Source organism: Mchenga conophoros, linkage group LG4 (assembly GCF_057382185.1).
Source record: "Mchenga conophoros isolate Kocher_MC1m ecotype Shallow Benthic linkage group LG4, M_conophoros_male_GT1.1, whole genome shotgun sequence".
Classification (NCBI taxonomy): Eukaryota; Metazoa; Chordata; class Actinopteri; order Cichliformes; family Cichlidae; genus Mchenga; species Mchenga conophoros.
Genome location: NC_140529.1, coordinates 1,542,126 through 1,568,991, shown reverse-complemented (window position 1 = coordinate 1,568,991; position 26,866 = coordinate 1,542,126). Strand labels below are relative to the sequence as shown.

At 40.6% G+C, this 26,866-nt stretch overlaps 1 protein-coding gene across 1 annotated transcript; it reads left to right on the top strand.

The window, feature by feature from the left end:
- Positions 1-116: 116 nt before the first annotated feature.
- Positions 117-26,866, top strand: LOC146575233 (chaperone Ric-8A). The gene is made up of 14 exons (XM_085269856.1): positions 117-241; positions 561-703; positions 1,530-1,577; positions 2,298-2,315; positions 3,513-3,602; positions 3,788-4,338; positions 4,686-4,821; positions 7,053-7,241; positions 9,199-9,293; positions 9,419-9,569; positions 16,203-16,298; positions 16,378-16,522; positions 20,372-20,642; positions 20,728-26,866. Exons 2-14 carry the CDS (start codon positions 614-616, stop codon positions 20,873-20,875), a joined length of 2,028 nt encoding a protein of 675 aa, XP_085125982.1. The 5' UTR covers positions 117-241; positions 561-613; the 3' UTR covers positions 20,876-26,866.

The window sequence follows — 26,866 nt, the reverse complement described above, 5'->3', positions numbered from 1 at the left end:
CACCGACCGAATCAAGCACTCATGGGAAGACCGAACTGTGGGGTGTAAGTGTGCAGTAGAGAGAGAATGACACAGTTCATCAGTGTGCTGTGTGGTTGTAGTGCTGTAAATCCAAAGCTTATAGAAATTAGGGGTGGGGCTAGGACAGAGAGAAGAGAAAGAAGATTAGCTGCTTCAAAGGTTTCTTCGGTGATAAGAAGCTGCCAGTGGTTGTGTGTCCTTCTCTTTATTACACCAGCAGGTGAGTGAAAGATGTCTGGGTTACTGTTGTAAAACTCAGAGGAAACTTCAGTGTCGTTCAGCACTTCATAGATACAACAACAACAACAAAAAAAATCCAGTATATGGTTATCGTGCAAATGTATTTATACAAGCACTGAATTTTTTATTAGATATTGTTCTGTCAAATTTGACATGTGCTTTAATGATTGTACTTTATCTCAGATCATATTTGAATGAAGTTAGTTCATTATCAAAGTTCATTAAAATACTTAGTTAAAACTTTTTATTTGAAACTTATTTTTGGTGATAAATTTCTGTCCTGTCTGATCGTCTTTTAGTTGTATTTGCATTTGGCTTTGATTTCATCCTGTTTTGTGCTGAGGCTTGAAGCATGGTTCCAGACATAGAGAGAATTATTGAGAGCATCGTCCGCAGAGACCAGGACAGCGTGCAGCTTCTGCTCAACAGCTACAACACACAGGTCACTATTCTCTGTTACAATTACTGTGTTGCTATAGAAGTATTTATTTATGCAACAATGGAAACAGTTTTTCTGTACCTTCGACACTGTAAGCTAAAAATTTTAAATATTACTTATCATCATATAATCATTACAGCACTTCAGCAAAAAAATCAGGTTTCTTCTTATTTAAAAGTGACTTTGCATTAATATATTAGACACAATTAATTAGCATTATAAATTGGACGTTGCACAAATTTAGAATCTGGTGGCTTCTAGCGGTTTTCCCAGAGACTGAGTCAGTGTTGATTGTCACAGCAGCTAGTTTTCTTGGCCTGGCTAGTCCAGAACCAGAGCTGACCCCTCTAGTTCCTGTCATGGTGCCCGTGTTGGTCTGAGTGGCCTCGCCAGCTCCGGTCTTTGAGCCAGAGCCAACACCTTAGTCCCTATTTTTGCTCTGCCTCCAGCAGGATCCACCTGTATGATGCTGCATTGCTGAAGGAATTCTGGTTCAATCATTCAACCTTTGACAAAAAACAGTTTTTCCAGTTGCTCTTTTAAGAGTGTATGTCATTATTAAAAATATGTATTATCTATATATATATCTATGTTGTGAACCTGCTATTCTCTGAAAAAAGAAAGAAAAAAATGAATATGAATGAATAAGAAATGATATGAAAAACGAGTATCCTTAAAATATTGTTTTTCTGAAATTAAATTGGCACTGCCATTATCAAATCGCAGTTTGACTGATGTTCCTATATTCTAGGACACTTTGTCAGTGCAAATCTGTGATCTGGCTTTTCTCCGTTTTCCTAACTGCTTGTGTTCTTTCATTTCTCCACAGTATGCAGAGTGCTTCTTTTTCAACACTGAGGCACAGGAGAGGCAAAAGGTCAGCTCTGTGTGCTTCTCTCCAGTAGTTTCATTCTTTTCGTCTATATTTCCTTTGCCATAGCCTTCAGCCACTCTCATGTCAGCACCCTGTCAGTTGTGTTTTGACTCTTAGCGTGATCTCTAAATGTATATTATAAAGCATGCTTATAGCAGTCACTGGAGTATTCTGATTCTTTGCTATTTGTTTTTAGAAAAGTTTTCCTATCTTCATAGCACATGATTTTCCAAGTGCTCAGTGATTATCCCAACCCACCAACAAACAGAGGCTCAGGAATACGTTAGATGATCTGGAATAGACAAAAAAAGTCTTCTTGGATTATTTCTGCTGATTTTCAGTTTGCTTGAATTTCTCTTGCTGCTTCTGTGAGGGGTTCTGCTGCCAAACTAAAAAACAAGAAAAGGGCAAAAAACCAGACTATTAACTGCTGGGAATTCTGGTCTGTTGTGTACCCTTTGACAAAGTTCCTCTTTATTATTTTCATTTTGTTTTTCATCCTCACGTTTTAGCAGCCCTCAATTTTTATGAACTGCAGTTAATAAAGGTAAAATTTGAACCTGAATGATTAACAGTCCCATCTCAAATGAATTTCTTTCCAGCTCATCTGTGCTGATTCTGCTGTCCTCCTCCACCTCAGTCTTCATCTGTTTCTAATGCTTAAATATCAATTCTACTTTTTACATGTATTTCTGTCACTGTTCATGGACTATCTGGCTGCAGCAGCAACAACTGGAAGAGGTTTGGGGCATTGATTTTTTTTAATTAGCAAACATGTACACTAGATAGAAAATTGATAGGATATGCATGTTGGTGTGATCTTAAAACTGGACGCAAACAAACTGATTTCTTTATCTAGATACAAGGAGTTTCTGACTTCCAAATTCCAATTAAAATATATTGGCCATTGCACTGTATGGTAGCCGATCATGGGGTTCCCTCTACATGCAGTATGCACAGTGCAAACCACCAACCAGGCATATACCTACTGATAATGATAGTTCAAAAGAAAGCACTTCATTTTTTAAAATCACCTTAAATCCAGCCTCCTTGCTTTCCCCCAAAGGCGTCCTGTATATCAGCTGGTGCCGACACTAACTGGCTCCTTTCAAACACACCCGATCAAGCTTAGAACAGCACTGTATTATACATCACTAGTATACTACTACCACACGAGTATATATCAACATACCTTTAACATTTATTAAAAAAATTATATTTTGACGTTTTGACAATATTGTTTTTAGGAACTCTTGTGCGAATAAAGCACCTTTAAAGTTAATTATAATTAGATAGAGAGACAGAGAGAGTGAGTGAGCGAGTGCTGACTCAGTATAACAGTAATCCAAAATAATACCAGTGTGTGCATGTGAGCTCCAAAAGCGATTGCTAATTATATTTAGAGCAGCATGTTCTCAAAGCTGCTTGAACACCTCATGACTAAGCATTAGCAGCGCTGACCTTCACTGTGCAGACATGCTAGAGCTACACAAACTATTCTTTTTCCTCTACACTCTCTGTACGCTGCGAATTAATGTCATCGAGATATTTGCTTAAATGATCTTGTAGTTTTCAGTGAAACCACTAAACTTACATACAACTACCACAATAAAAGGATGTGGTATTTGTCTTAAGTACTTCAGTGCTTTTTGGTATTATAACTTTAGTGTAGTACTGTAGTGCAAGTGCTGCAGGATATAAAGTGAAGAGGATGTAAATATCCAAATACAGCATGACTAAAAAAGTGGTCATGTGTACTTGTCTTTATTATCATGCAGCCATGTCATAATCATCACTCAGTCAGCACTGCTCCCTCAGCAGTGAATCTCAGATGAAGCCTGAATGAATGTTCAAACTATAAACATGCTGAGCTTCTTGTGTTGCATTAAACAGACTTTGCAGTGATTCGTGCTATCTCTCTCTCTCTTGGGTAATTAGTTCAGGAAGAAAAAATTCAGGGACTGTGCTCCTGCTTCCGACTCTGACATTGACTCAGATGATGAGAATGCAGAGCTTCTGCTCCGGCAGGTAGGCCAGTGATTATATACCCCTGTGTGTCTACTCTTATGGCTACATGTCCCTGTGTATGCTAACACAAGTCTGCCACACTCATCCCTGTATTTGCACATTTTGCATTCTTTGTCTTTTCTCCTTGCAGTTCATCATTCTAAACCTTCTTCACTGTAACATCTCCCCCCCGACTACTTTTTCAGGATCTGTCTGCAGCCCTGTTGTGCTTCATTGGTAGTCAGCTACAGCCGGCGGTTTTACGGGTTTGCCTGCATACACTGCGTATCCTGTCCCGTGACCGTAGGGCCCTGGGGCACATGGTCACTGATAGTGCCCTTCTCACATTAGCACACATGGGAGGCATCGCCATACCACAGACATGCCTACAGCAAGAAAATCAGGAAGCTGAAGGTGACGTGGGCAGATCATGCAGCACAACCCATATTAGAGCTGTGAGTAGTTGTGAGCAGGGTGCAGAAGCCGGCACTGCCCCGTCTGGGTGCTTTGTGGTTTCATTTTCTGTTCTTGCTGAAGGAGCTGTCTCTCCAGCCACACGTGGTTCAGTGAATCACTGCTATCAGCAGAAACATGATGGAGTGCATGTGGCGCTCTCCCGTGGCAAAAAAGACACCCAACAAGATAACAGTGAGGAACAAGAGGAGGATGGAGAGGTGTGCAGGAAGGAAGCCTTGAAAGTCTTGTGTAATGTCATCTACAACAGCCCCCGGGCACAGGAGAGAGCCAGTGCACTAAGGTGACATTTTTAAAAATGTGTCGACTTGGTCGTAAAGTTGCCTTCCAAGCTACAAGTTTCATTCTCTGCTAAGAAAACGATTGGCAATAAAGTCTCAATAAAAATGTCAAATGAAGGCAAACAAAAACATCAGAATGATACATTTGAGACATCTTACAGGATGCAATGTCAAAATACTCATATGAAAACCATTCTTGGCTGTCACTTATTTTCTCCTAAATCATTTACAATCTTTGCAACTATTTTTTCTAGTTATATTCAAATACTGTTTATTCTTTATATACAAGGATGTGACGCTAATCAGCTCAACTGCTTGCCTGAAAATGTGATTCCTATATTCATGAAAGGCTATTGCAAGGTTTGTGGGAGAGTCTGAAGGAGGAGATCTGGAGTAAAGTGCCACTCAGCTGCCACTTTTACAAGCTGAGGCTACTCTTCTTACTCACAGCCCTGAGACCTGAACTCAGGCTGCAGCTGCAACAGGTAAATGATTTCTAACCTATCAAGGATGGAATTACATGGTATCATTGCTTTCTAGCAATAAAAAAGGTGATCTTGAGAAACTAAATGCAGTCACACTTTCTTTATCCTGGGTGTGTATGGTATTCATTTATGAGCAACAAGCTATGAGTTGACAAAGGACATCTGTGACAGGCTTTTCATGTTGGACAATCTAAAGTGACCATGATTGCTTCAAACACATGAAGTCTCTCAAAATGTCCTTTGACATTGTTAGATATGATACTGTTATTTACAGGAGCCATTTAATATTCCAGTTATACTGAAAGTGGACCAAAACTTTAGCATTTTATTTAGAAATCATTTCACAATAGAGTGACAGAGCAGTGGATGTCAGCTGACTGTAGATTGTTGTCACATTAAAATCTTAGGAATAATAAAATTAAGATTTGATTAAGTATTTCTTCATCATAACTAAACCTACAAAGCCTATTAGACAAACAGACAGTCACACCACCTCCAAGCCCTTATAGGCCTTACAGTGGGGCAAAAAAGTATTTAGTCAGCCACCGATTGTGCAAGTTCCCCCACTTAAAATGATGACAGAGGTCAGTAATTTGCACCAGAGGTACACTTCAACTGTGAGAGACAGAATGTGAAAAAAAAATCCATGAATCCACATGGTAGGATTTGTAAAGAATTTATTCGTAAATCAGGGTGGAAAATAAGTATTTGGTCACCTCAAACAAGGAAAATCTCTGGCTCTCACAGACCTGTAACGTCTTCTGTAAGAAGCTTTTCTGTCCCCCACTCGTTACCTGTATGAATGGCACCTGTTTGAACTCATCATCTGTATAAAAGACACCTGTCCACAGCCTCAAACAGTCAGACTCCAAACTCCGCCATGGCCAAGACCAAAGAGCTTTCGAAGGACACCAGGAAAAGTATTGTAGACTTGCACCAGACTGGGAAGAGTGAATCTACAATAGGCAAGCAGCTCGGTGTGAAGAAATCAACTGTGGGAGCAATCATCAGAAAATGGAAGACATACAAGACCACTGATAATCTCCCTCGATCTGGGGCTCCACGCAAGATCTCATCCCGTGGGGTCAAAATGATCATGAGAACGGTGAGCAAAGATCCCAGAACCACACGGGGGGACCTGGTGAATGACCTGCAGAGAGCTGGGACCAAAGTAACAAAGGTCACCATCAGTAACACACTACAACGGCAGGGAATCAAATCCCGCAGTGCCAGACGTGTTCCGCTGCTGAAGCCAGTGCATGTCCAGGCCCGTCTGAAGTTTGCCAGAGAGCACATGGATGATACAGCAGAGGATTGGGAGAATGTCATGTGGTCAGTTGAAACCAAAGTAGAACTTTTTGGTATAAACTCAACTCGTCGTGTTTGGAGGAAGAAGAATACTGAGTTGCATCCCAAGAACACCATACCTACTGTGAAGCATGGGGGTGGAAACATCATGCTATGGGGCTGTTTTTCTGCCAAGGGGACAGGACGACTGATCCGTGTTAAGGACAGAATGAATGGGGCCATGTATCGTGAGATTTTGAGCCAAAACCTCCTTCCATCAGTGAGAACTTTGAAGATGAAACGAGGCTGGGTCTTCCAACATGACAATGATCCAAAACACACCGCCCGGGCAACAAAGGAGTGGCTCCGTAAGAAGCATTTGAAAGTCCTGGAGTGGCCTAGCCAGTCTCCAGACCTCAACCCCATAGAAAATCTGTGGCGGGAGTTGAAAGTCCGTGTTGCTCGGCGACAGCCCCAAAACATCACTGCTCTCGAGAAGATCTGCATGGAGGAATGGGCCGAAATACCAGCTACTGTGTGTGCAAACCTGGTAAAGACCTATAGTAAACGTTTGACCTCTGTTATTGCCAACAAAGGTTATGTTACAAAGTATTGAGTTGTATTTTTGTTATTGACCAAATACTTATTTTCCACCCTGATTTACGAATAAATTCTTTACAAATCCTACCATGTGGATTCATGGATTTTTTTTCACATTCTGTCTCTCACAGTTGAAGTGTACCTCTGGTGCAAATTACTGACCTCTGTCATCATTTTAGGTGGGGGAACTTGCACAATCGGTGGCTGACTAAATACTTTTTTGCCCCACTGTATATGCTGATCAGGACAAACATGCATGTTTTCTGGTCTCCTGAAATCAAGAGTGTCAAAGAACCGTGCTTCACATCTGCCTTAAAGCTCAGTGGTTTGTTTGTTCTTGTCAGGAGCGGGGAGTGTCACTGCTGACCAAAGCCTTGGAGCAGTGCCTGGCTGTGAGCTGGGGTGTGGAATATGAGGTGCTTACCGACAGTAAACAACCTCCCATTTCCATGGAGGTGTCCCAGAAGGTCATTGAGATCCTCAAGACACTCTTCAACATCACTCACATGTTCCACAGGCAGGAGCCTGATGAGGTGATTAGCTGGGGGATTCCTCCAATTTAGCTGGAGCTTAATAACTAAATCAAAGAAACTAACATCATATTGCTAACATCTGAATGTTTGTTCAGGTATTATCACTAAATTATTTTGTTTACAATACCGTGTCCACTTTAAGATAATCCTATATTTTTTTTCAGAGGTGACCAATGTCTAGGTTTTGTCTCTTAATGGGATTTTAAAAAATGTGTAATACATTATTATTGCTGCCATTTACGTTGCTGTTAGTTGATTTGCAAATCACTCAGAGCTTTAATTGAAAGCCATGCCAAAAAAATAAGTTGGGCAGGGGCACGTGTTGTATCCTTTTCTTTTGCCGTCACTGATAAATAAGCTTTGAACGTCCAGTAGCAGAGCTTCAGTTTGGTCAGGGAGGTAGACCAAGGCAACAGGCTGGAACTGAATCATATTTAACTGATCAGCAGTTCAACATAAGTTGAGCCCAGGCAGGACACGCCCCAAATCTCCAGCCTTGTTCCTCAGTCTGTCAACTCTGCCTCAACTCTGCCTTCCTGTAATGTATTCAGTAATCTTTCATTGAGCTTATTTATATATATTTCCGGAGTATTACACATCTACTCTTTGCAGTTGTTCTTGATCGATTTGTCCTCAGCAGGAATGTAATTCTCACCACTCTTTATACAAATTTTACAACAGTTCAGGCATTTTTCCTAATGCAGACTCATCTGTGCAAAGACAACCAAAAAAATCAAGATCTTTTTCACATATGTCAAAATGTGTAAAGTCAGTCAATCATTTCAACCTTGTGTAAAACTTTTTACCACCATTTCAGGACGTTGATACTGAGTTGCTTTTTCCTTTTATTAAAGCCTCACTGACTTTGAAAATAGTGCTAATGTGGGTTAAAAATTGTTCAGAAAAAAAGAAATGTGAAGGATTTATTTAAAACTTTACAAAATTGATGCTTGTGAAACTATATGGATCAGGAAACAGAGAAATATGCACAATCTGAGAATATAGTCAGAGTGTTCTGGTCCTTCAACACCTGACGCCGACCTTGTTAAGCCGGTATGGCTTCAGTTACATATCTCACACTGCAGTTTTAATGTGTTGTGAGATTTAAGTGAGAGGTGCATCAACACAGTGAAAATGTCTTTGGTAGTGAAGCGTGTGTGGAAATGTGTTACTGATTTGAGAACTGCATTTAGAGTGGTGAGAATTACGTTTCTGCTGTGTGATTTGTGCTTCAGCCATCGAAAAAACTTATAACAGGCTTTAGATAGAAATTTCTTGTCCTACGCTGAAGCCTGATGATGCCACTTTCACATTATCAGGGTTGTTTATTCAAAGTTCTTGCAGAGGCAACAAAAGCATACAGTGTGTTAACTATGGCAAGTAAACTCTGTTTAAGCCGTCTATATCTGACAAACAGAAAATACAAAGGTGTTGCTACTCTGCCTCTATGGTTCCCTTTGAAACTGTTGGCCTTTACAAATTCAATATACATTTTTCTTCTTGTTTATCACATAGACTAAACCTGTCTGAAATAAATAAAGTATATAAATATTAAGAGCAAATGTGAAAGTAAATTTGAGAATGTTCCCCAAACGATCTCACTGTAACTTTGGGCATTTTGACATCTGTGCCATTTAGCAGTAAGCCTTGCTGCTCTAGGTCTGTTACCCCTGGTTTAGTCATCAGAAGGGAAAATCAGAAAAAACATAAATCCTGCTAAAAACAAAACAAAATAAATATTTTCAGTCCTATATTATCTGTAAATCCAGTGGAAAAGGAAGATATGATAAAAGTATATTAACAAATTCATTGCAGGAAACATTTTTTTTCCAATTAAAAAACATTAGATTAGCACACAGAAAAAATGATGCACATGCTTCAGGTTCAGAGAGGAGGAGGTGTGACCAATGCCCAGTTGTTATAAACTTTGCATCTTATACATGTTTAACTGTTTTAGGAAGATGCTGCCCTGTATCGACACCTAGTGGCTGTGCTGCGCCATTGCCTGCTCCTGTCATGTGAAGGAGAAGACACATTAGAAGAACTCCAAGGGTCAGACTAGTATTTCTGAAGCTTTAGATGGTTTTGGCTAAAATAATAGATACTGGAGTGATTATTGATAACCTAGATGACATTCTTACAGTTGATCTAAAAAGTGTTATGACTTCTGTCCACAGGCACACGGTGAATGTCCTGTCAGCATTGCCACTGACATGTCTGGATGTCCTGGTGTCTGTCCAGGTGGACCAAGCATCCCATAAGTGCGAAGGGGTCAACATGGACTGTGTCCACAAATTGTTGCTCTTTATGAACCGACGGCTAAACAGGGCAAGTGAATATGTGGTGAAGGAAACACATGTTGTGACTGCATAGGTTAGTTTGACAACATGACTGATACGGATATCAGTGCTGGTATGTTTTGTCTGATGAGCTTTACAGATGAAAATGAAAAATCAGGATCAACTTTAAGATTTCCTGAAGTAACAAATAATTAAACCTTAACTAAACCATACCAGGAAAGCCTTCTTTTCTATAACCGAGGATTATAGAAACGATGGCTTACCAGAATTCTTATCATCTACTAAAACCTAAATACAGAATGGTTGAACCATTATGCAAAGTAGGTATTTTTCGTGATACACAAAATATCTACTTCACTGACTTTAAAATAAAATGATTCTGAAAAGCAGAAGCTTTATCTCCTTGTATTACACCTGCAAGGAATCTTTTGTTTGCCTACAACAGCTTGACAGTGAAGGATTTTCATTATTTCATCAGAATGATGTCATCCCTATAGCATGGTTATGGTTACAGTGGTTATTGACAGATTATATTGCTTATTTATTTAATAGATAATAAAAAGTAACTAACCGATCCAAATTGGATCTCTTACTTTACCAAATAAAGTAAGCGATGATGGCATTAACATATAACATGTTAATGCCATCATTTATAAAGTCTAAGTAAATAATTAAAGTATTTAAATGCAAATATATATATATATAGAATGACTAAGATATGACCTCAGTGCTTTTGAGTTTTATAAATACTCCTTTCATAGTGGGTGTCCAAATTCATGGGCCGCATCCTCCTGAGGCCGCATGTCACAGCGACACGACGAAGGCTGTCCAAAATTCGTAGACTCCTCCGAATGCAGCCGACTAATGTGCCCTCCTATTCCCCGAATTTGAAGGATGGGTCGGGTGTGTCCTTCGTGTCCCACCATATCCCAGAATTCATAGCGTGGCCCAGCCAATTCCGGTTTCCAACAATGGAGGCCACTACTAAGTTTTAATATTACTGTTATTAATCTTTCTGGGTCACAAAATAAACTTTAAAGATATTTTCAGGTGAGAAAGCAGCCGTGTAAACTTCAAATATCTGCTCGGTTTATCAAGATATCACATATTTGCAAAAGTGCTCCCACATTTTCGGAGACGTCTGTTACCCACCAGCTCGATAGCTAGCTGGGGTGAGAACAGCGAACTCCCTGCACATCGTTTTAAAAGCCCCCCTGGTCTTTCGCTACTCAGGTTAAAAATGATATTTACAGTGACTTGCAAAAGTATTTTGCCCCCTTGAACTTTCCCACATTTTGTCACATTACAGCCACAAACATGAATCAGTTTTATTGGAATTCCACATGAAAGACCAACACAAAGTGGTGCACACGTGAGAAGTGGAACGAAAATCAGACATGACTCCAAACATTTTTTACAAATAAATAGCTGCAAAGTGGGATGTGTGTAATTATTCAGCCCCCTTTGGTCTGAGTGCAGTCAGTTGCACATAGATGAGTGCTAATGACTAAACAGAGTGCACCTGTGTGTGATCTAATGTCAGTACAAATACAGCTGCTCTGTGACGCCTCAGAGGTTGTCTAAGAGAATATTGGGAGCAACAACACCATGAAGTCCAAAGAACAAAGCAGACAGGTCAGGGATAAAGTTATTGAGACATTTAAAGCAGGCTTAGGCTACAAAAAGATTTCCCAAGCCTTGAACATCCCACGGAGCACTGTTCAAGCCATCATTCAGAAATGGAAGGAGTATGGCACAACTGTAAACCTACCAAGACAAGGCCGTCCACCTAAACTCAGGCCGAACAAGGAGAGCGCTGATCAGAAATGCAGCCAAGAGGCCCATGGTGACTCTGGACGAGCTGCAGAGATCTACAGCTCAGGTGGGGGAATCTGTCCATAGGACAACTATTAGTCGTGCACTGCACAAAGTTGGCCTTAATGGAAGAGTGGCAAGAAGAAAGCCATTGTTAACAGAAAACCATAAGAAGTCCCGTTTGCAGTTTGCCACAAGCCATGTGGGGGACACAGCAAACATGTGGAAGAAGCTGCTCTGGTCAGACGAGACCAAAATGGAACTTTTTGGCCAAAATGCAAAACGCTATGTGTGGCGGAAAACTAACACTGCATATCACTCTGAACACACCATCCCCACTGTCAAATGTGGTGGTGGCAGCATCATGCTCTGGGGGGGGGGCTTCTGTTCAGCAGGGACAGGGAAGCTGGTCAGAGTTGATGGGAAGATGGATGGAGCCAAATACAGAGCAGTCTTGGAAGAAAACCTCTTGGAGACTTGAGACTGAGGCGGAGGTTCACCTTCCAGCAGGACGACGACCCTAAACATAAAGCCAGGGCAACAATGGGATGGTTTAAAACAAAACATATCCATGTGTTAGACTGGCCCAGTCAAAGTCCAGATCTGAATCCAATCCAGAATCTGTGGCAAGATCTGAAAACTGCTGTTCACAAACGCTGCCCATCTAATCTGACTGAGCTGGAGCTGTTTTGCAAAGAAGAATGGGCAAAGATTTCAGTCTGTAGATGTACAAAGCTGGTAGAGACAGACCCTAAAAGTCTGGCAGCTGGAACTGCAGCAAAAGGTGGTTCTACAAAGTATTGACTCAGGGGGCTGAATAATTACGCACACCCCACTTTGCAGTTATTTATTTGTAAAAATGTTTGGAATCATGTCTGATTTTCGTTCCACTTCTCACGTGTGCACCACTTTGTGTTGGTCTTTCACCTGGAATTCCAATAACATTGATTCATGTTTGTGGCTGTAATGTGATAAAATGTGGGAAAGTTCAAGGGGGCAAAATACTTTTGCAAGCCGCTGTAAGTCACTCAGATAACTTAAAAATGTTATTGTTTGGCTTTTTTCAGTGTTTTATTTGTTCCTGAGTAAATCAGTTTGGCTGAGATTAAAGTTGTAGTTTTCACACAGCTGAATAAACGTCAAACAGAAAACTGATTAAACAGAAGTGTGAAATGGTCGAGAGTTTACTCCAGTGTCCTGTTATATTTTAGATAGCAAGGAGCAGACGTCCGAGTTTATTAAACTCCAACGAGACAGCTGGTGACGCAGATCTGAAGGCTAGACCGTCTAATTTCACATTTCCGGCCTACCATATATATATATATATATATATATATATATATATATATATATATATATATATATATATATATATATATATATATATACACATACACAGTGAGCTGGGAGGGGGGACCAGGGCTCCAGGGGAGAGAGGGGGTAATCCACACACACGTTTCCTCTTCTGCACAGTCACCGCCACAGCTCCTCCGCACACACTCACTCCTCTTCAGCCGCACTCGCTCCAAAACTCCACTCACGCCGCCACACCCAGGAAGGGTCCGTGATTTGGTCCAGAAGGGGGATATCTACACACAGAATTCACTGTTAGTTACACAGCAACATACACACAGGGAAATCTTTTGAGAATGCCGAGAGCACGAACTCAGGAGGTTCAACGTTCCAGCGGTGAGCTGCTCTGTGCCACTGCCTTAAATAGCAGCTGGGGAAATCAGCCAGATCAGCAGCAGGTGGAGACAATCACACAGGTGCGTGGGCAAAGAACGAGAGCCCGTAACGAGCTCCACCCAGGCAGAGAGGAGGAGAAAAGGCATAAAAAACAACAACAAAACCCGTAGCCAGCGTGAGCCAGCCAGAGAGACATGGGGACCATGAAACTATGAATTTGGACATCTCTATAGTGTACTTCACAGTTACTTCAGACAGTTAGTAGCTGTTAGGTAGATATTTGGTGTGACCTCATCTAAAGTGAGGAATGCTTTTGCCTTATAAAGCATTTATAAATAAAATAAAAGTAACTCAAGACTTGAATAAGTATCAGCTCATCTTCATAACAGAAAAATGAAGAGATAAAGAATAAACAAATATTTATTTGCAGATTCAAACATAATCCACTATAATCTGAGGTAATACAGCTGAACCAGAGTTTTTAAGAGTGGTTTAAGTGACAAAGATACACTAAGCAGTTGAAGCGACGTAGCTAGAAGTAGCTTAACTTCAATATACTGAAGTTTATTCATTTAAAATAAAATATGAATAAAGTTATCAAAATCAGTAGTGAGTAACTGACAGAGCTTCACAAACAAGTCCAAATGTCATTAAAGTAGTTTCCATTACATTCTCATGACACAGATAATTCTCCTTGATGATGGAGAACCACCTCTTAACTTGATCACATCCTTACCCCGAGAAGAACGAGACAGAGACCATCCACTACTTCTTTCATTTAAGCTGAGCTCAGACACCCTAACTATTCTGCTTAATTCAGGAGCACTTTGGAACTGAACCTGACGCTGACTTGACTAAAACTAGCTAACAAAACACGAACCAGAGGAACGTTGAACCTCAGGAATGAACTCTTAAACATCCCAGAGACATTTTCCTGCATTATCAGTTTAATAAGATGAACGCTTTGTTTATGGTTTTTACACCTGTTTGTGAAACTCTGTCAAATTTTCACTACTGATTTGTAATAACCTTATTCCTATTTTAGCTTAAATGAACAAGTTGTAGTATATTTAAGTTTCACTGCTGCGGCTCCAGCTCAGTGTAGCTTTCTCTCTTAAACACCTCTTACAAACTGATTCAGACTCTGGTCCTTTCTACATTTCAGTATTCTGCAAACCTCAGGTGGGTCACGTTTGCATCTGGCAATATATATTTGTATAATTTGTATCTCTTTGTGCTTTGTCTGTGTCATTTTGTGTTGTGAAGACAGCTGAGACTTGTTTGAATCTTGAGGTACTTTCATTTTCATTTAAAAATAAGCCAAAAATAGTCCTCACTTTACATGAGGTCACACAAAATACTAACCTAACAACTACATATTTTTTTATAGATAATATTTATAAAACATCTATTAACACACTGAACAACAATGAGCTCATGTCATTAATCATTGTATATATATAAATGTGCCTCTGTTAATTATTTACTTGAACATGAACATGTTATATATGAGCTTATTAATCAAGAAAAAACATTTATATCTGTTTATAAATGATACACTGAGAAGGACTAATGCTTTATAAAGGATGAATTTAAATGAAAAGAAAACAGAAGTGTTGGTGTTTGGACCCAGTGGTTCCTGCGAGTCCTCCTCTGTTGATTTGGGACCCCTGGAAGTCTATTTTAAACCTGTTGTTATCGACCTTGGTTTTAAGTTGGACAGTGATTTTAAATTGGACAACCAAATCAGAGCAGTGGTAAAGTCCAGTTTTTATCATTTAAGGCAAATGGCAGGAGTAAAATCCTTTCTTTCGAGGCAGCACTTTGAAACGGTGATACATGCTTTTATTTCTTCCTGCCTGGACGACTGTAACTCACTCTATGTGGGGGTCAGTCAGTCGTTGCTCTCACTGTACAGCACTTTGTGTCAGCTGTGGTTGTTTAAAAGTGCTTTATAAATAAAGGTAATGATGATGAGGTGATGATAAGCACTTACTAGTAGGGATGGGTATTGATAAGATTTTTACGATTCCGATTCCAGTTTCGATTCTGTTTAACGATTCGATTCTTTTTCGATTCTCTTATCGATTCTTTTTTTTAAAAAAGGAGGACACTAAGGTCGATTAGCTTAGAACTTTGTTTTATATCTTCTCTTTGAACAAGATAGAAATTTAGGAGTTACATGGCCTTACAAACCCAACAGGGAGATCTTAAGAGATCCAGCCTACGGCTCGTCAGTGGGGTGTCACAGGGTCCCCAGGAAACAAAAATTGTAAATGTAAAATAATAAAATAAATATTCTTCTGTAGCAATAACAAAGTATAACATAAATGATTCTGTAGCAATTACACAAGAATATCCAGTAATGTCCCTGCCTACAATTAAACGCATTCACTTACCGAAAATCATCTGCTGTGACAAATGTGTGCAAGCCTTTGACCACAAACTGAGTCACTGCTCGGTGACATTCGTCTATCCCGGCCTGAAAGGAGACGCTACCGGTAGACTGCAGCGAGAACTGCCAGCATCTGAGCCAGACTCTGTCTCATCATGGTCACCTAAATGCACAGTGATGGCAGGTTTTGTAATAAGGCAGATCACGCTAACATAATATGCACTGTTGTTGATTATTTACCTGCCGCATTAACGGGAGAGGACGTGCAAACGTTACCGCTGCTGCTGGGTTGAGATTCACGAGTCCGGAGCGGAATTAAAAACACGACATTCATTTCAGGTCATCGCGTGTTTTGTGAGCAAATGCTTTTGCATATTCGTCGTGTTTCCTCCCTTAAATGAAACATCTACTTTGCAAGTATTGCAAGTTGCCCTGTTGTCATCCGTTCTCGTAAAGTATAACCAAACTTTTGAGCCGCCATGTTTCCTGCCAGGTAAATGACGCTCCGCAACGTGGTGACGTCATTCGGGGCGACTGGAATCGATAAGGGAATCGTTTGCAAAAATGGCAAACGATTCCAAGGAATTGAAACAGTGGGAACCGGTTCTCAACAAGAACCGGTTTTTGATACCCATCCCTACTTACTAATTCCTTACTATTGCTTAATAGTGTTATCACACTATTAACACTATATTATTATATAGTGTTACCCAGTTTTTATTCATCTTTAGTGACATATGTAAGCTGTTTAATTGTACACAGGGCCAAAAGCTGAAGGAGAAACTAACACCTGTACTGAATCTACTGACTGAGAGTTCTCGGGTACACAGGGAGACGCGTCACTACATACGGCAAAAGGTAAAAAAAAAAAGAAAAAAAAAGTACAAAATGGAAACTGTATCAGCAATTTTTTATCTAACCTCAACATTTGGAATAGATCCTACCTCCACTGAGGGATGTTGCCATCAGACCTGAGCAGGACAGCTCCCTCAGAGGCCAGCTGGTCCGCCTAATGACCCACGTTGACACAGATGTGAAGGATTGTGCTGCTGAACTGCTGTTTGTGCTCTGCAAAGAAAATGGTATAGTTGCAGTTTGCAAGACTAACTGTAGTGATGGGAAAAGTCAAGTTTTCAAAGGACTCTATACAGTCAGGTGCGAGTTAACACAGTGCCAAGAAGAACAAACATCAGCAGTAATCTTAGAGCAGATTATTATTATTATTATTTATTGTACAATCTACTGTACAATATAAAGCGCCTTGAGGCGACTGTTGTTGTGATTTGGCGCTATATAAATAAAATTGAATTGAATTGAATTATTCTTCCCAAGAGCTGACATTCTATCCAATTTACCCCAAGGTCAGACAAGCTTTGAGAAATTCCAGAAAAACCGAGGAGCTACATCTCAGATCTTACAGGCCTCAGTTAACATGTTAAATGTTAAAATTAGCAGTACAATAACAGCAGACAATACTATTAGATGTAAGCAGTTATGTATGGAATGGTTGGCAGGTGAAAGTGTCTTCTCTGGAAAAAAAAAAAGAGCCCCTGGTATTTCTCCAGCTTCTTGTGTTTCTTCTTCCTGATATTGCTGTCATTCTGAACCGCTACATCCATCACTACGGCCATTTTCTTCTGTCTTCCACCACTATGGTTGGTTAGCCATCACCATTTTTTTCTGTCTGTTTCTGGAAGTCCAACAGGATCTTAGCTCGACCATTCTCCACCACCCTTTTGTCCTCAGGACTTCCAGGCCATATTCGGCACAGATGTTTCTGTACACTATGCCGGCCACTTGGTTATGGCGTTCCATGTATGCCCTGCCTGCTAGCTTCTTGCACCCTGCTGTTATGTGCTGGATTGTCTGACGGGCAAACTCAGAGACGTGGCAAGAATGAACTCAGAACTAACTCGTTAAACTTAAATCATCCTAATAATATCAAAACACTCGGAAAAGTACAAAATTAAATAAATAACTAAATAAAGTTGAAATGCGGGGATTCATGTGTGGGCCATTGAGTCATAGGCTGTCTTGTAGTCGGTCCAGGCAGTGCACATTTCAGTCTGGTACTGCAGTCTAGGACGACTGCTCGGTCTACCAGCAGCTCATGTTTGGCCCCTCTGGTGTTTCTGCCTATCCCTTTCTATGCCATGCTTATGTATTGAGAGCCATGTGCCTGTTCATCTTAGCCTCTATGGTGCCCGACAGGAGCTTCCATGTGGTACTGAGGCAGGCTATTGGTATTTGGTCCCTTCTGGTCGCTTCTGGAGGTCCTTGGGTAACAGAACTGTGGCCTTCAGTTAGCCATTCTGGGTGTCTCATCCATTAGCAGCTGGGTCATTTGTGCTGCCAGATGCTCATGGAGTACCTGAACATCTGGGGCCTGGTTATGTCTAACTCTTTTTACTGGAGACCTGTTCTTGGATGCCTATCACTGTGATATATATATATTTTCTTTCTTTAATTCCTGTCTCGCCCCTGCGGGCAGTCTATCCTTCAAGCTTGTGTCCTCTACCAGAAGCCTGGGAGGCCGAGGGTCCTGTGCAGTAGGTTAGCTGTTCCTAGGACTGCGCTCTTCTGGACAGAGATCTCCAAACTTGTTCCTGGGATCTGCTGGATCCGCTCACCTAGCTCCAAGTGCTCCGATTACCACTGGGACCACTGTTACCTTCACCCTCCACATCTTCTTGAGGTCTTCTCTAAGACCTTGGTGCTCCTCTTAAGTACAGGGTGGGCCATTTTCCTCAAGATGGGTGGTGACCATGGTGGCCATTTAGAAGTCATCCATCTTGGATACAACTTTTGTTTTTTCAATAGGAAGAGGGCCATGTGACACATCAAACTTATTGGTAATGTCACAAGAAAAACAATGGTGTGCTTGGTTTCAACGTAACTTTATTCTTTCATGAGTTATTTACAAGTTTCTCTTTGTTCACAGCCATTGACATGTCGAAGAGGTTAACACGTGAGGAACTTGAACGCGAAATTGTGTTGATATCTGGTGAATGCAGTAACCGGGTCATTGCAGCAGATTTCAGTGCAAGACACCCTACGAGACCACCCATCTCCCATGCTACAGTCAGCAAACTGCTTGCTAAGTTTCGTGAAACTGGTTCAGTGTTGGATTTGCCAAAATGTGGACGCAAGAAAACTGTCACTAATGAAGAAACATCAGTGTCTGTCCTAGCTTCATTCAGCAAGAGCCCACAGCGTAGCACTCGCTGCATGTCACTGGAGAGTGGCATCAGTCAAACATCCCTTCGGCAGATATTAGCTACTCACAAATGGCACCCTTACAAACTCCAGCTACTGCAGCATCTCAGCGAGGATGACCCAGATCGGCGCACAGAGTTTGCAGAATGGGCAAAACAAAAATTGGAACAGGACCCTCAGTTCACGCAGAAGATTTTGTTCAGTGATGAGGCAAACTTTTATGTGAATGGTGAAGTTAACAAACAAAACCACCGCTGTTGGTCTGACACTAACCCACATTGGATGGATCCCTCCAAGACTGTGGGAACAACAAAAGTGATGGTTTGGTGTGGTATATGGGGCACAACGATAGTGGGTCCATTCTTCATCAATGGAAACCTCAAGGCCACTGGATATTTGAAATTGCTACATGATGATGTGTTTCCCTCTTTATGCACTGAAGCTGGCACGTTCCCTGAGGTTTTCCAGCAAGATGGTGCACCACCACATTATGGTTGCCAGGTCCGAGCATTCCTAGATGAACAGTTTCCTGGAAAGTGGATTGGTCGTCGTGGGCCAGTTGAATCGCCCCCAAGGTCTCCCAATCTGACCCCCTTAGACTTTTATCTTTGGGGTCATCTGAAGGCAATTGTCTATGGTGTGAAGATACGAGATGTGCAGCACCTGAAACTACAGATACTGGATGCCTGTGCTGGCATTTCTCCTGCGGTGTTGCTATCAGTGTGTGAAGAGTGGGAGAAGAGGGTTGCATTGACAATCCAACACAATGGGCAGCACATTGAACACATTTTATAAGTGGTCAGAAACTTGTAAATAACTCATGAAAGAATAAAGTTACGTTGAAACCAAGCACACCATTGTTTTTCTTGTGACATTACCAATAAGTTTGATGTGTCACATGGCCCTCTTCCTATTGAAAAAACAAAAGTTGTATCCAAGATGGCCGGCTTCTAAATGGCCACCATGGTCACCACCCATCTTGAGGAGTTTGCCCCTCATATATACTAATGTGCCACAAACAGGACTTTAATATCACCAACCATTCCCATTTTATTACGGTGTATCCATATAAATGGTCCACCCTGTACTTTTGGTCTAATCCACCAACTTTCTCATGGAGCAAGCTCTTGCACCAGACTGAGGGTAATTGATGGTCTTTAATATTTCTCCCATTTCCATTTAATTGCACCAGCAGTTGTTACCTCCTCACCAAGCTTCTTGCTAATGGTCTTGTATCCGATTCCAGCCTTGTGCAGATCTATAATCTTGTCCCTGATATCCTGATCCAAACAAACAAACAAACAAACAAACAAACAAACAAACAAACAAACAAACAAACAAACAAACCATGAAAACTGTAATAACTTTAATTTTTCAATCACTTCCACTCTTCTGTTAATACCTATTAACACCTATTAAAGCATACTGACGGGCAGGTTTAGGACTGAATATAAAGGAAGTAGCTCAAAGGGCAGCTTTATTGTTGGCACTCACAGGTAAAACCAATAGAAATACTAACAAGGCTGGAAAGGAGCCAGGAATGCAAACACAAACACACAAAACAAGGGAACACTTTAGAATTGAAAGTGAATTAAAAATAAATAAATAAATATGACAAAAGATAAAACACATTTCAGAAACTTACATGGAAACACTCAATGCACAGTAGGAAATTATTTCATATGGAAACACTTTCTTCTGTGTTCCCTTCACAGTCAGCCGATTTGTCAAATATACTGGATATGGCAATGCTGCAGGGCTGTTGGCAGCTCGGGGACTGCTTAATGGTAGAATGAGTTCTAGTAACAGCCAGTACTCCAGCGACTCAGACTCAGACACAGAAGAGTACCGAGAGGCCAAAGCCAAGATTAACCTGGTGACTGGCCGGGTAGAAGCAGACCAGCCTGATCCAATGGAGGGCATGACGGACGAAGAGAAAGAAGAGGAGGCACGTCACCTCATCAGTATGATCAACAGACTGTCACGGTGAGTGTGTTAATAATGCAGAACACACAGTATGGTTAAAGAGAAGCTTTCATTTATAATGATGTATATGCTGTTTCTTACTCAGTGAACAAATCATTCAGCCAATGGGTGTGACAGCAGAGGGCAGACTGGCTCCACTTTGGGGCCAAATGAGTGACTGCACGCTGGAAGAAGAGGAAGAGGAAGAATTGAATCTCATGCCAGAGGGGGGCAAAGACAGTCAGATGGAATAGGATGATGTAAACAAAGAGCGAGGCAGAGATGCTAACACACGTATATCCAGTGTTGGGAAGGTTACTTTTGAAATGTACTCCACTACAGATTACAGGATACATGCCCCAAAATGTTGTTTGCAATGTATTCTATTAAGTTACTCAGTGTGAGTAATGTATTCTAAGTACTTTGGATTACATAATATTGTCATGCTTTTTACAACTACGTAAATATACTATTACTGAAGGCTACTCGCAAACGCGCTAACATTGCTAGCTGGCATTAGCTGGGGTTAGTTCATAGACTGCATTCAGAAGTGCACATTTGCAGCTAGCAGGTTGTTAATGCTATCCAGCAAGTCTAACTGTCTATGAACTAACCTCAGCTAACGCCAGCTAACAATGTTAGCTTGGTGACGAGTAGCCTTCAGTAATAGTAGTAAATCACACATAATCCAGGTAGCTACCAGAACTAAAACAAGCTAGCTGCAGTAGGCTAATGTTAGTTTTTTTAAAAAAAACAACTTACTTCCAGATAGGGTTGCCACAAACAATTATTTTGATAGTCGACTAGTCACCGATTATTTTTGCGATTAGTCGACCAATCAGATCATCATCCATTGGACGTAAAACGTACCAGCAGCATCTGCTCTTATATAACTATCATTAGCTTACAGCTTTAAGTGTTTAAGGTATGTGCAAACTAAAAATAAAGACAAGATGATAGTTTATTAAATTTTATTGAAATTTGCAGATTGTTTCGGTGAAGTTTAATAATCTCCTTGCTATCTAAAATATAACAGGACACCGGAGTAAATTCTCGAGCATCTCACACTTCTGATAATCAGCTGTCTGCTATAACTTTAGTCTCAGCCAAACCGATTTACTCAGGAACAAATAAAATACTAAAAAAAGCCAAACGATAACATTTTAAGTTATCTCAGTGACTCATATGTCATGTTTAACCTGAGAGAGAAAGCTGGCGGTGGGTTTGAAAACTATTAGCCGGGAGTCCGGTGTTCTCGCGGCTCTAGTTAGCCTAGCCCTCGGCTAGCTATCGAGCTAGTGGGTAACAGGCGTCTCCGAAAACGTCGGAGCGCTTTTGAAAATACGTGGTGTCTTGATAAACTGAGCAGATATTTGAGGTTTACACAGCTACATTCTCGCCTGAAATATGTTAAACGTTTATTTTGTGACCCAGAACGAATAATAAGAGTAATATTAAAACTAACTAGCTGCCGCCATTGTTGGAAACTGAGCTGGGCTGCGCTATGAATTCTGGGACACAGCTTCTTCTTCTTCGGGGTTTAACGGCAGCTGGCATCCTTGTACATGCAGTGCTGCCATCTTCTGTTTGTCCGTTATTACACTCTTAAATCCTACTACTTATTCCTGCGTCTTTTGTGATCTTACAAAACTTCAAACGACGCGTCGACTATTAAATCAGTCGTCGACGATTTTGATAGTCGACATAATCGTGACTAGTCGACTAATCGTGGCAGCCCTACTTCCAGATATTTCTTTAGGTTGGAGTCTTTTGACGCTGAGAGCAGATTGGTTGCTGGCAAACAAAGTTTGCATTGCACGCTCAGATTTCACCCATCCCTTTCTTCTCTAAATGTAAATTGGTGATTGCGCTGGCTCCGGGTCCATTGTGTAACTGAGGCCACCAACATTAACAGGACACTTACATTAGAGCCTCTAATTGTGTGTTTTGTTGGAGAATTAGAGAGGGGATAGCCTAACATATTAAACAGGAAAAGACTGCCATGTAATCCATTTATTTCAACAAAGGAACTGCATTCTAATTATCACCTTTTAAACGGTAACTGTAATGGAATACAGTTACTCATATTTTGTATTTTAAATACGTAACGCCGGTACATGTATTCCATTACTCCCCAGCACTCCCCAACACTGCACATATCTGTGTTGAAGATCATTGTTAAAGAGAGATAATCCATAAAGTGAAGGGTATCAGTCACTAGATGGCGAGTGAGCTGAATTTGTTTCCCATGTTACTTTGTATTTTACTATTTTATAGTAACCCTGTTAGCAGCTTTGTAAAAATATAGTTTTTTCAATATGTGTTATTGAATGTGGAAATTGTGTAATGTAAGCTTATAAAATGAAAGCATTTTCTGTATCATTCTATAATACTGTAGAAATCATTACAGTTAGTACACATGCAGAACTGCAGCATCTGATCCATTTATAGAAGGCTTGCATCCTAACAGATGAAGTATTGCTTGAATTCTAAAAGGCACATGAAGTATCTTAGATTAGCTGTACTCAAAGACGAGTGTATAAACATACAATGCTGTCATGTCTTTTTTCTTTCTTCGTCTTTTTTTGGCTATTCCCTTTAGGGGTTGTTAAGGTTCAAAATTGAGGAAGGAGAGTACAAACCACTCTTGGTCCAGAAGCTCTTGGTCAAACAATGATTTTAATGAACACACGTGTGGGAAGACACTCTGTACGCAGACAGCCAGTAGTCCTCAACTTAATCAAAGCATGAACAGATATTTTATAGCATCAGGGTTTGACTTACTGACGCCCCTTCATGCGTCACAGATACATTTTATACATAGATCAGATCAACACCAGAATGACTTTTCACCTAGAAGATCATCTTCTATTTTCATGGCTGGTACTTTCCGTTATCTTAAAGTGAATTGTTCCTCTTTCTTGTCGAGACATAACTAATCTCTCCTCTAAATAAATCTGACTAATGTGTGTGTATGTGTTGACCTCACATGCTCTTTGTGTCACCTCTTAACTGTCTGTGTCTCGTCCTCAAATGCTCTTTCTCAATTCACCTGTTGCACTTCTGAGCTTTCACTAGACCAGAGGCTCACTGAGACTATGTGTATGTCTTCTATTAAATAAATGTTTTAACCAAGAACCTCTACTTAAAAGCTTAATATAAAATGATCTGATATATAAGTGTTTTGTAAGCATGTATTGCAATTCCTTCTATGGCTCCAAGTCACTTGCACAATAGATTGTCCGAACATCGCGCCGAACAAAGCTTCCGACCCCCAATTAATTGACCGAGCTCCAACTCTTTAATAAGCACAGATATGCATTGTGTATAAAATAGTCATAACTGCTTAAGGCCTTCTTAAAGCTATCTGTTACATTGTTAAAGCCTCGTCTTAGCCTGCTGCTCAAAATAACTTCCACTTCTGCAAAACTCTCCAAACCTGTTTCCTGTCAGCCTGTGACTTTTAGCTTTTCTGAAAGACACACACTGTTCAACCCCTGAATGCAATATAAACTCCAGATTATATTATTAATGCAATGGTAATGATGACAATTATTTAACAATAGCAGTAAAATAATTTCCCTGCTCCACAGGGTTGACGCAGTAGATCATCTCCCTTTATGCCACCCGATCCCTAGCATACTTTTCTGTCACACAAACCCTTTGCCTGTCCTCCTACATCCACTACATCCCTAACCTCCTATGAAGGCTTTCTCTTTGCTTCCTGCATGAATCTTTTGTCCAATATATCCACTATCCCTCCTCTGAACATATCCAGACAATCTCAGTTTTGCTTCTCTTACTTTGTCACCAAACCCCTCAACCTGAGCTGTCCATTTGATATACTGATTTTGTCCTCCTGATCACTCTCAACGAAAATTTTAACATCTTCAGCTCTTCTATACTCTATTTTACTTGTTAAGCACCTTGGCATACCCTGGGTTTTTAAGTGTGCTTTATAAATAAAGTTTATTATTTATTATTATTATTCCACCTCCAGCACCTCCTTTGGTCAGTGTCACAATCTCCAAACCATACATTGTAGCAGGTCCTGAATGCCCCTGATGTCATCTCCACCCACTCAACCCTGCATGCCTGCGTCTCTCCTTCACCACTCTTGGGCACAGTCCCTTGCTTTGGATGGGAGACCAGGAATTTAAACTCATCTACCATAACTGCCACTACTCAAAACAAACATTGCATCTGTAGTGCTCATTACTCACTATAAGCCTTCTCCTTTGCTGTACACCCAGCATTACAACACTCCTGTCCACTTTTTTCATCTCCCTGACTCCCCCACATTTGTTTGCTAACCTCTTCCTTTGAATACTTTGCTGAAATACAAAATAAATAATAATAAATACATAAACAAATGGCCATAGTTTTGTGATTCTGCTGCACTGCTGACACATCTAATATTGAATTTAAAATCTTTTTCTTCAAATATGTGATGGACCTGCAAGAGCAGGAGTCGTCACAGGAATTATTACAAAAATTATATTTACAAAACTAATAAATTTGAGCTCATAAAAGAGGTCAAGGAAACAAAACTGAACTGCAAACTTAACAAACCAAATGACTGCCCAAACAAACATAACTCACCTGACAGGTGGATGACTTAATCTAAGTCATCCACCTGTCAACTTGACCCTCTCCCTACTGTGTTAGTTAAAGCCTGTCTTCCCTCGTTAGCTCCTCTCATAACCAATATTATTCATTCCTCCCTGAACACTGGGATTGTTCCTGAAGCACCGAAAAAGGCTTCTGTTTTCCCAAATCTCAAAAAGCCTGGTGCAGACCCCAATAACTTTGATCATCTTCGCCCTATATCAAATCTCCCCTTTATTTCAAAAATTCTTGAAAAAGTTGTCGCCGCCCAGCTTCATTTACATCTCAATGACCATAATCTCTATGAACAATTTCAATCTGGTTTCTGCCCCAATCATAGCACAGAAACTGCTCTGTTAAGGATTACCAATGACCTTCTGATGGCAGCTGATTCTGGTCTCCTATCCATCCTCATCCTTCTTGATCTTAGTGCGGCGTTTGATACCATTTCTCACAATATTCTCCTGAACCGGTGAGCTTCCATTGGCATTAGTCATACCCCCCTTGCCTGGTTTACCTCCTATCTCTCAGACCGCACTCAGTTTATCCAACTTAAATCCCATTCTTCAGCTCTCTTTCCTGTTTCTGCTGGTGTGCCCCAGGGTTCAGTATTGGGGCCTCTTTTATTCATTATTTATATGCTTCCTCTTGGTCATATATTCCGAAAATATAATATAAATTTTCACTGTTATGCCGATGACACCCAGCTCTACATTCTTTCTAAACCCAATTCATCCCTCCCACCTTCCTCCCTCTCGGACTGTCTTATGGAGATTAGATCCTGGTTCTCCTCCAATTTCCTCAAACTAAACAGTAATAAAACTGAAGTTTTACTTGTTGGTTCACCATCTATCTTAACCAAATCCCACAGCTTTTCCATTAACATTGAAAGTTCTCCCACCCTTCCCTCCCCTCAGGTTAAGAGTTTGGGTGTCATACTTGATAATACTCTTTCATTCCAGTCTCACATTAATTACATAACACGGTCTGCTTACTTCCATTTACGTAATATTCACCAACTCCGCCCCTTCCTTACCCCCCATGCTGCTGCCATCCTTGTCCATAGTCTTATTACGTCCCGTATTGATTACTGTAATTCCCTCCTATTTGGTCTCCCTAAAAGGTCCCTTCATAAACTCCAACTTCTTCAAAATTCTGCAGCTCGGGTCATAACTTGCACTCCGTTAAGTGCTCATATTACCCCAGTTCTTCAGCAGCTTCACTGGTTGCCCGTAGAAGCCAGGATAAATTTTAAAATCTTACTTCTTACATACAAGTGTATCCATAAATCTGCTCCTTCATATTTGTGTGACCTGCTCCATATCACCACTGTTTCCCGCCCTCTCAGATCATCATCTGCTATTCATCTTACTGTTCCGTCCTCACACCTCATCACTGTGAGGAACAGAGCTTTCAGTCGCTCTGCTCCTTGGCTCTGGAACTCTCTTCCTCCTGCACTCAGAAATATTGACTCCCTCTCCGTATTTAAGACACAGCTCAAAACACATCTGTTTAAACTGCCTTATTCGCTTTAATGCTGATTTTATCTGTTGTCACGCTCTGTTTTGTAATTTTAACTTATTTTATGTATTTTATGACTACTGTTCCTTTTATTAATTGTGTTTTTTGTAAGGTGA